The sequence below is a fragment of the Drosophila obscura genome, unplaced genomic scaffold (assembly GCF_018151105.1).
Source record: "Drosophila obscura isolate BZ-5 IFL unplaced genomic scaffold, ASM1815110v1 contig_181, whole genome shotgun sequence".
Lineage (NCBI taxonomy): Eukaryota > Metazoa > Arthropoda > Insecta > Diptera > Drosophilidae > Drosophila > Drosophila obscura.
The window spans coordinates 55041-65954 of record NW_024542769.1 but is presented as its reverse complement, the minus strand read 5'-3'; the positions used below and the strand labels follow the sequence as shown (position 1 = coordinate 65954).

Below are 10914 nucleotides of genomic sequence, written 5' to 3'. Positions count from 1 at the left end.
TCCTTGGTCCTTCGTCCTTTGGCCAATCGAGTTTTCACACCTTTTCCGACACAGACATCTTTTGTTGCAATTGCACGTTGATTAGCGCCCGGTGAAGGTCGCCTCCAAACTCCCTGCCCTGTCCTGTCCTGGCCTGCCCTGTCCTGCCTGGGAACCCACTCAGCTGCCGGCCGAGAGTTAAAAGTTGACAGCTAATTACATTGGCAGTTGAAAAGTTTACGCAGAATTATCAACACTCTGCGAGGTGCCGCATGATGGGGCACAAAAACTTAACAGACACGCCCCCAAAAGTCCAGCCATATAAATGGAAGCGACAGGCCGCAACCGCAAACTAGTTCCTGACCAACATTTAGTGGAAAAGCTAACCGAAAAAAGACAAATGGACAGCCAAGTGCAGAAGGATACGGAGTCGGAGATGGAGATGGACATAGCTCGAACCTTTGAGGACATGATGCGGGTGCCAGTTCAGTTCTATCGGAGCATTGGCGAGGACATCTACGCCCATCGATCGACCAGTCCGTGGCGGTCGCTGCTGCTGCATATCTACCTGTATGCGGGCTTCATTAACTTCAATCTGCTGGTGATTGGGGAGCTGGTCTTCTTCTACAAGTCGATACAGGACTTTGAGACCATTCGGCTGGCCATTGCGGTGGCTCCCTGCATTGGCTTCTCCCTGGTGGCCGACTTCAAGCAGCTGGCGATGGTTTACTACAAGCAAACGCTGATCAAGCTGCTCGACGAGCTGGAGGAGATGCACCCAAAGACGCTGGAGCGGCAGCGCGCCTACAGGATGGCCGACTTTGAGCGCACCATGAAGCGGGTGATCAACATCTTCACGTTCCTGTGCCTGGCCTACACCACCACCTTCTCGTTCTATCCGGCCCTCAAGGCCTCGGTGAAGTTCAATTTTCTCGGCTACGAGACCTTTGACCGCAACTTTGGCTTCCTCATTTGGTTCCCCTTCGACGCGACGAGCAGCAATTTGGTCTACTGGATCGTCTACTGGATTATAGCCCACGGCGCGTATCTGGCCGGCATCGCCTTCCTCTGTGCGGATCTGCTGCTGATTGTGGTCATCACCCAGATCTGCATGCACTTCAGCTACATTTCGATGCGGCTGGAGGAGCACCCGTGCGAGCCCGGCAGGGACAAGGAGAACGTAGAGTTTCTGGTCTGGATCATTCGCTACCACGACAAGTGCCTCATGTGAGTGGGTCCTTCGTCTGTCGTTCCCTCACGCAGTATAAACTCTCTCGCCCTGCAGCCTCTGCGAGCATGTGAACAGCCTGTACAACTTCTCGCTGCTGCTGAACTTCCTGATGGCCTCCATGCAGATCTGCTTCATTGCCTTTCAGGTCACCGAATCCACCGTGGAGGTGATCATCATCTACTGCATTTTCCTGATGACATCGATGGTTCAAGTGTTTCTCGTCTGCTACTACGGCGACACTTTGATTGCAACGGTAAGGGGAGGCGCAGGGTTTCTACTCTCAGCTGTTGGGTATCTCATTTGCCCGCCTACTTTTCAGAGCTTGCAAGTTGGCGATGCTGCCTACAATCAGAAGTGGTTTCAGTGCGGCAAAACCTACTGCCAAATGCTCAAGATGCTGATCATGCGTAGCCAGAAGCCCGCATCGATTAGACCACCGACATTTCCCCCAATATCATTGGTTACCTACATGAAGGTGAGGTTGTAGTTGGGGGGGTAGAGCTATAATTTCATTAACTGATTTTTCTGGTTTTGTTTAGGTCATCAGCATGTCGTATCAGTTCTTTGCCTTGTTGAGGACAACCTACAGTGATAATTGAAACTGAAACTAAAATTATTATTCCCTTATAGCTATATAGATATAGATTTGCTTCCCTTGCCGACACTGCTCTTTATTTCTGAAGCATTCGAACTTAATGATGCCCTCGACACGCTTTGATAATATTTAATTAAAAATCGCATTTAAAATTAATAAGCTTAAATGGAAACCAATAGCGCCTGGCCGAGCACAAATGCCGAGTGCAAATCCCAGGCAGAACCCAGAGAGAAAGACAGAGAGAGCAGGAGAGAGAGCAGGAGAGAGCAGGAGAGAGAGAGAGAGAGAAACACGTACAGAAAATGTGAGGCCAAACTTCAGGTTTTTTTCAAAAGGAATATTACATCACAAACAAAACAAAAAAATCAAACGAAAAAAAAAACACATAAAAATCAACGGCGAAATCAACAAAAAACTGTTATGCAAAGGACCTCCCCCCCATCAGCATCCCCATCCCCTACCCCATCTGCATCCATGTGGCGGTGCTCCATTGGCCTTCCCCCAAGCGACCTGGTAATAAAAGGAACAACATAAAACGCAATCACAATCATCGACAATAATCTGGCAGCCAGCAACAACCAAAAAAGAAACGAGAAAAAAAAACATGAAAAAGCATAAAAAAAAAAGAGAGAAAATGCTTATTATAAAATTTCACAGTTTTTCAATGAGCCAAAATGAAGGCAAACACAGGAGGAGATTCGGTTGGAGAAGAGCGTGGGCTGGCAGGGGGTGGTGGTGGTGTGTGGTGCGGTGCGGTGCGGTGTGGCAGGAATGGCAATGGCTTTTCAAAATCATAATGGCAGCTAGTAACAAGAGTTTTGTGTACAAATAGAAGAGGAGTGGGAGGCGGATAGGGGATGGGGAGTGGGAGTGGGTACGAAAAAAAACTCCACCGATCGAAGCGGTGCGGAGAGGAGAAACGGAGCTGGCAAATACCACGTCAGCAGGAGCAGCAGAGCCGTGGCCCCTCTCCACCCCCCTAGGACTCCGATGTGCACGTCACGCGCGACCACTTAAAAAACCTTGGCCACCCCAGCACACCCCCCACCCATCCAGCCCATCCGGAGAACTCCTCTACTCTCTGGCTCGTTGCATTTTGCCTTAACAGGCCGTTAGTCGTTATTATTTTGGTCCATTGACGCTGCGGGCCAGGGCTATATGTATACACAAGTAGAAGAAGGAGCAGCAGCATGAACGAGTCCTGTTCACTATGTACATAATAATGGCTCCCTGCATACATATATAGAAGAGCTTCACAGAGCAGAGCAGAGCAGAGCAGAGCAAGGCCAGAGCAGAACAGAACAGAACAGAGCAAAACAGGGAAGGCCAACGGCAGTGCAGGGGCCACATTATGTACGAGTGCCACCCCCGAGAAACAGTGCCAGGAGCAGTGGCAGTGGCAGTGGCAAGGGAGTCGTAGCCATAGCCATAGCCGGACCCGGGCACAGCCACCCTCATTGACGTTGATGTCCCGTATTGGAATCGCGTTCGTTTCGTCCTGGTCCTGGTCCTGGTCCTTGTCCTCATCACCATCATCATCATCATCGTCGTCAGGATGCAGGGCCAGGCGGCAGTGGAGGAGGAGGAGGAGGAGGAAGGGATTTTTCAGTGGAAGCGCACTCTCGACAGGCACCACCGGGAGGGCAATTTTTATAATTTTAGTCTCGTTTGCTTTGAATTTATTTTTTATTTTCCATTTTTGTTCTGCCCATTTCATTCCCATTCCCATTTTCTTCTTCTCGTTTGGTGGGACAGACTCCTCCCCCTTGTACGGGACACTGGCTGGGGGGTGGATGCTGTTTTTATTTCTCTTTTTTTTTTATGCCCTGTTTTTGCGCTGTTTCTTCTACGGCTGCTGCTGCCGCCGCCGCCGCCGCCGCCTGTTTCTTTTCTAACATTTCTTGTCAGAAAGAGAGCGTAATAGAAAGTGTGACAGAGAGACAGAGCGAGAGCGAGAGAGAGAGATGCTCAGGCTCACACAGATTTATTTATGGCCTTTGTATTGGTTTCAGTTGACGTTTTTCCTACACAACTACACCCCACACCCCACCCCACCACACTGCCAATGTAAAATGGCGTTGACGGTATTGATTTTTGATTTATTGCCGATTTGCTTTATTTATGCACAGAATGTGGACACACTGTACAGGACTAACAAGGCGGCTAATGGCATGAGCCAATGATTAGTCGCCAGCAAGGGCAACTGTACTTAGTTGTATGCGTGATGGAAGGGGGTTGTAAGGATTTATTTATTTATTTTATTTTATTTTTTTAATCCAAATATAAATCAAAAATTCTTTCATTTTAATTATGAATTAAAATACTTTTGTTTTAGCTTTACCAATCACTTCGACATCCACATCCACTGCCACTGGGGAAGCAGTGCGCATATTCCCATTATCAGTCCATCATTAGTTTTTATCGAATCTGTCGTGCTTTTCCATCCACTCCATTTGCTGCTCATATTTCCTGTCGCATTTTCCAGCTCCAAACATTTTCCGTTCCGCTCGTTTCGGGATTGGCCGCGAAAGAGAAGAAGGGAGAGGAGAAACAAAAAATGTTCAGGGAAAAACGAACTACGCAAATACGTGAAGAAATCTTTTTATTTCGCCCAGCATTTGTGCTCATCAGCTTTTAATTTTATGCTCTTCCTCCTGCCATCCCATGGATGTCTCGTAAGATGGCGATGGTCGAGTCGCAGTCGCAGTTCCTTGTCCGCTGTCCGCTGTCCCCTGTCCCCTGTCCCTGGTTGTTGCAGACACTGACTGGCCCCCGTGGCAACCAACGCTAATGAGATCCAAGCGGAGAGCGCAGGCAACTTTCCATTACGTTGAGTTTTTCCAGCATTTTTTTTGTTGTTTCGCTTTTTCCTCTTGTTGTGTTTCATTTTGAAGCTTTGTGCGATGGACTGGCCTGGCCTGGCCTGGCCTGGCCCTTCTTTGCCTTCTCCTGCGGGACAGCAAATGTCCTTTTGGCTTGTTAAGAAAATGTCGCTCTCTAATGCCCAGGACAAGGAGTGGCTGGCTGGCTCGGCTGAGGCTCGCCAAGGATGTGGGTGGACGAGGGGAATGGGGGAATGGGAATGGGCATGAGTGCCACGACTGACTAGTCGTCGTCGCCGTTGTCGTTGTCGCTGTCGTTGATGTTGCTGCTGCTGCTGCTGCTGCCGCTGCTGCCGTCGCGCTCTTAAATTAGAAAAATGTAAATTTATTTTAATTAAGATAAATAAGTAACAAAATGTTTTATGGAAATTACGTTAACAGAGCGTAGACAAGAGGGTGGCGGGTGGCGGGTGACGGGTGAGTGGGTGGGTGAGTGGGAATTCGTTTTGGCCATTACTGGCCAAGAGGCGACACACTCCAAGCAGGGAGAAGCAGGCCGGCGGACCGCAGGACAACTGCTTTAGCATGCAAATACACATAATCAGCAGGCAGCAGGCACAGCCGGCAAACAGCTAACAAACAACAAGAACAAGAACAACAACAAGCACAGTCCTGGCCGATTGTTAGAGGTCCTTTGCCCACTCCATTCCGCCACTCGAAATGAAATTATTTTTTCCCCATTTACAAATTCCGCCATCTTTTTTATGGCTTTGCTGGCAAAGTTTTCCTGCTGCTTGCTTGCTGTTTTTATTAACAATTTTTTTATTGTATTTTTTTGTTTTTTTTTTATTTGCTGGCTTTCATTAAAACAGCAATTGATGACTGATTCTCCTTTATTTGCATTGATTACCGTGTACACACACTTCTGAGCGCCACTGTTATCGACACTCATACTGGCTGGCTGGCTGGTCGAATGGTTGAAACTTTTAATTGAGCAAACCCCCCCAACCGCCCACAAAAGCTCAACAATTAATAAAATATTTTTGCCCCGTTGTTGGGCAAATTAATCAGAGAAAAATATCAACATAAAATCAATGGAAAATTTATGGTAGGAAAAGTTTCAAAAAATGTCTATAAATTATTTCAATTTGAGTTGAGTTTTAATTGAACATTTGAGACGTGCATATAATGCGGTTGGGTGGGGAAAATATTGTATTGAGTCTTGAAAATTAATTCGTTAAAGCAATTCCTTGCACTGAGTGCCACATCACTCAACATCAGTGATTCCACATCATTCTAGACTTTAACCGCACGACGGCGAACGGTGGGGAGCCCAGGCAACATTCAGTGGACATTCTTGGACAGGCAGCAGCCAGCACTCTGCCTTACTCGTAGCTTACTTTTCATGCTTAATGGTTTAAATATTTACTCGTAATTAAAATTCAGCTCCATGCACATCACATCAAGTGCATAATCACAGAAGGAGCCAAGCCAAGCCAAGCCAAAACGAGTCAAAACGAGCCAAATCCGACCAGACTGGGCAAGGCCATTGAGACAATTTTTATGCTAGGGCATGGGCTGGTGGGGAACTGTGGGTAGAGCTCTGGAGCTGAACAGGAACAGGATCTGGAGTTGGAGCTGTAGCTGTAGCTGGCATTAGCCGTGGGGCAGAGCAAGCAACTGAAGATTATGTCGCCCCCAAAGTAAATGAAACTTATGCACAAATTACACAAGTCAGTTGACGGGCAGTCACAGGGCTCATGGCACCCACTCCCAGCTACACACCCCTACACCCCTACACCCAACCATCTCCCCCAGTGGGCCAGCGCCCTGCCCCCTCTGTGGCTGCAGCGACTATATACACTCGAGGCGCCTTCATTGCGGGGCTCGCTCTGCTCATAATTAAAACTCGTGCTGAATGAAATCCCATAAAATGAATTAAACATTTTAAGGCTATTTAGGGTGGGGCGGGGCGTTGCGGGGCGAGGGGGTGTGGTATTGAGGGATATGGCATGGCTCTTGGGACAATTGCAGCGTTAAATGAAATATTAATGGCATGGATGTCGGCAAGGATCTGAGCAGGAGACGGAGGAGGCGGCCACCTTCTTTGGCTCTAATAAAGCGTTGCCAGAATCCTGCAGGGGATGCTGCTGGGTGGTGCTGCTGCTGCAGGTGGAAGTGGAACTGGAAGAGCAGGGGCTGCTTTTAATGATATACTTTTTTTTTTGTGTTGTGCAACTTGTGCCGCTCTGTTGTTGCACACACACACACACACATGCGCGAAAGAGTTTTTCAAGTGCATCATTATTTGTTGCAAATGGAGGCAGGCCTCAACCAAGTGGGTGGTGGCTCTGTTCTGTTCTGTTCTGCTCTGTTCTGAGACGGGGCGGTTGGGGGTTGCCCGGTAAGAGTTCTGTGCAAATTCAATGCGCTGCATTTTTAATCCCAACGCAAGGTTTTTTCTCTCCTTTTCAATGCCTCAACTCAAGTGGATGCCACACCCACCGCTGCTATTGCCGCTACTGCTGCTGCTGCTGCAGTCGCATGCCTCTCTGCTCGGTTCTGTTCTGTGCTGTTCTGCACTTCATATGCAAACATTTATGATGACGCTGATGTAGGTGGGGAGGCGAGTGTAGCGGTGCGGCAGGGGGCAGAGCCAGGACTGTACAAAGGTAGTCCGCCCAGCCTTTGTTCCCGCTGGGTGCATGTGCATGTGTGTGTGTTTGTGCCGCTTGTCGAGTGCAGGCCGCATAATGGGATGTCTGATGAAGCTCTTAGTCGGCATAATTACTTTTTTTTCCCCACATTTTTACAGCTTTTTTTCGAGTCAGCAAAGCAACTGATACTCTGCGTTGCCTCCGGGCTCCCAGACCACCCAAAACGGCACAAGAAATGATGGGGAAATTCAATCGGTATGCCTAGAGAGCGATGGACTAGGTCAAAAGTGTCGGGGGGTGGAGAGGAGGCCTTGCCTCGAAGATCTTGCCATCCCGCTGTAATTGAACGATTTGGCAACAGCAGGCGGTGCCCGACAACCACTTGAATGCCAATTAAAAATGTGTAAATAATTTCTACAACAATTACGGGGCCCAAACAAAAGGACTCGCTCTTCGAATATGACTGAAGGGGATCGTCGCAATGGCAGGAAAAAGTAAGGCAAACCTGTAGCCAAGCTAGGGCACGGAGCGACACGAATTTATGGCTACTGCATTAGCATATCAGGGTTAAGGATTGTCGAGTGTCAAGACCCGAAGAAGAAGGAGAAGAGAAGAGAAGAAGCGGTCTGTCAGAGCAAGAAACGACGGAGGTTCGAAGGCAAATCATAAACATAAATCGTGGGAAACAACGGCGGCAATATTCAAATTAGATGGAATGTCACTTCACAGGACACAATCCCGAACGCGAACGGAACACAGCCAGGATAATGCGGCATTAGAATAGAAACTGAGGCAAGGCAACAATTTTGTCAACGCATTTCCCTCAAAGGGTGAAAGATGAATGTGGATGGATAATGAATTCTGAATGGAAGAATGGAGACTGATGATTGTGTTCTCACAATGTGGCGATCATCGTTTTGTGTATTCTCTCTGTTCGGTGTTCGGTGATTGTGAGGGTCCAGGATCGGGCCAAGGATGCTGCGGCTCGTCTTTTCATGCTAGACCCGCCGAACCCTTTCGCTTACCCTATTTCCACCCAATTTTAATTGAATTTTTACCTGAATTTACCCGAAACTTGTCTGTAATTTTCGCTGGCAAGCTTGTGCCAGCTGCATCCCAGTTCCAATCCCAATCACAATCCCAGTCCCAGTCCCAGTCCAATCGCGGATCTAATTTATATGCATTCCCTCCGCTCTCTGGATATTTATATTTCAAATGGTTCAAATATTTTCATAAAAAATACCACAATATTTCGTTGAGGAAACTGGTTTAACCGGTTCCATATCATTTACGCTTAGCCCTTTTCTATGGGAATATACAAATACTCGCATTGGGTGAAATATTACTAAAAATGATCCCAGCATCAGGAGGAGACGTTTTCTGTTGTTCCATTTTCCGTTGGGAAATTTAAAGGATCCCTTAGTAATTATCAATTATATAGGCTGAGTCCGGAGAACATATATTCTATCAATAGATTTTTGTGGGAAATATATATTGAGGTTGTTGTCTTATTCCGTGCATATCTGATGTTTCCTGTTGGCCTTCACAATTTTCATTTTGGAAATTAATCGAAAGTTTCTTTACCTCTGAACATTCTACGTACCCGACCCATACAATTTGTTCATTTTTTAATTTTCCTAGCAGTTACATACATATATTTGCCATACCATACACATTCTCAGCATTCGCCCCTAAAGTCCAGGGAAACTTTTTTCCATCTCAAGCCAAACTTCCTCTGTGGCAGCTGTGCGCAGGACGGGGGGTGGGGGCCGCAGTTCTCCATTTTTCGAGCAACTTAATTTACGCTGAAATCCATTTGACTTTATCTGACATTCCAATCAAGTCGTCTAAAAATTTGTACCAAAAAAAAAAAAAAAAAGAATATTATAATAAAATGCTAAAAAAAAAAAACGAGAACAGAAACTTCCCAGCAGTCACGTCGCCGTACAACTTTTGCTACAAATTTTTTCTAGCTTATTTTTTTTTTATGATTTTTTTTGTAGGTTTTCGTTGAGGCGTTGATGAGGAGTGCCCTAACTGGGATATGCTGATGATCGTGGGGTGGCACTCTGCTAATGGGCAATGGACCACCCCTCGCCTCGCTGATGCCACGTACAAAAATAATTCAATTGTTCGTGCCACACAGAAAGCGACGCGGAAAAATTAAAATAGTGTGGCAGCGCGAGAGCGACACAGCCAAAAGATACAAAAAAAACAACAGAAAATGCCGAAAAAAAACGCGCTCCCTGACAACAATATTGTGTTGCGTATTATGGTCTGGTCTATACGGTTGAGTATACATACAGTCAAAGCGAGTGTTATATGCTGCCGGAATTGGGTTTCCTTCTGCGCTTTTTGCCCCCCCTCCATTCAGCATCCTCGTTACGCACATAATTTCCGGTGAGTTTTTATTAAAAATGTTCTGTTCTGTGTTTTTTTTTTTTGTATTTTTTGCTCTTTGGAATCACATGCTGACATATTCTCTTTCAACAATGAAGGACCCAAAAAAAAATACAGAAAAAAAAATGAAGCAAAAAATTTGTAATTTTATAGTCAAACTGTAACAATTTTTTTGTTTATTTTTTATGTGTGCTGCTTTTGGGGTGCTGCTCCCTGAAAATGAAATGAAATTAAAATAAAAAAGCGCCCGCTTTATGCTCTATAAATTTTAATGTAAATGGATTTTTCTTTGTTGCTTGTTGGCTCAAAAGCGCATTGCCACTGACAAGCTGTCGGTTGCATTTAGTGTTATAAATTTTGACTCAACGAAATGTCCAATGAAAAAAACAAAAAACTCAAAAAAAAAACTAGAACTGATTTTCATGCATGAGTTTGTCGAGTGGTATTCTTAGGGCTTAGGGGGAACATAATTTGACTGAATGGAATTATGTAGAGATATCAGATAGGGCAGAAGAGCGCACTCCAGGCAAGTCAGGATCATTGAAGAGAGGCAATAAAAAGCTGTTACTTTGAGGCTTTTAGTTTGAAGAGGAGAGATCACAAATAGGATAAGCGAGAGAGAGTTTTGATGTTCACGTGCCCTCTAAGCTTCCAAATTCTGCTGAAAGAGCGATCAGCACTCAGCACAGGTTCTCTCGTGTCCACTGCGGCCTCACATTGTGCTCTTATCTTAGTTCTCTCGCCCCACTACCTGCTCTTATCTTGAAGTCAGCTCATAGTAGCTTAGATTCGTCATCGTTTGTTATTGTACAGCAGTGGAGCTTGGAGCTGTACCATAACTACAGTAGTCTCTAGCCCTGGTGACCATTTGAATTATGCAATAAATATGTGAATAAGTCAAGGCACATTGTTATACTGGATTTAGTACATAAGAATGTCTCTTAATGATTAGATTGGATATGCACAGGTCCACATTTGATGCACATTGGCGAAATCAAAGTTTCTCTTGGTAGTTCAAGCTTAATTACCTTGATACTTTTACTTAATCTACTTAATTTACTACGCCCACTAAAAAGTTGTTGTTTCCCCCACTCTACAGACCTCATTTATTTATCCAAAATTCATCTGATTAATGGACCAGGGGAATCATTAACTATCCCAACAATTATGGTGAAATTTTCCAGTCGAATTCGTTCCCGCAGACAGACAACAACTTCATCAGCATCTATC

At 45.8% G+C, this 10914-nt stretch overlaps 1 protein-coding gene and 1 long non-coding RNA gene across 5 annotated transcripts; one reads left to right on the top strand and one right to left on the bottom strand.

Annotated features, from left to right (window-relative positions):
- Positions 1-202: 202 nt before the first annotated feature.
- Positions 203-2191, top strand: LOC111080907 (odorant receptor 67c). The gene is made up of 4 exons (XM_022376756.2): positions 203-1206; positions 1265-1463; positions 1530-1685; positions 1750-2191. Exons 1-4 carry the CDS (start codon positions 305-307, stop codon positions 1807-1809), a joined length of 1317 nt encoding a protein of 438 aa, XP_022232448.2. The 5' UTR covers positions 203-304; the 3' UTR covers positions 1810-2191.
- A 6553-nt stretch (positions 2192-8744) lies between these two features.
- On the bottom strand, positions 8745-9862 carry LOC121404043. Of its 4 annotated transcripts, none has more exons than XR_005967658.1 (3): positions 9589-9860; positions 8888-9131; positions 8745-8825 (listed from the first exon to the last, which is right to left on the bottom strand). It is a non-coding gene; the product is annotated as an uncharacterized LOC121404043 (long non-coding RNA). The 4 variants fall into 4 exon arrangements; XR_005967660.1 differs by having other exon boundaries at positions 8747-8817; positions 9589-9861; XR_005967659.1 differs by having other exon boundaries at positions 8753-8817; positions 8869-9131; positions 9589-9862.
- Between the last annotated feature and the right edge of the window lie 1052 nt (positions 9863-10914).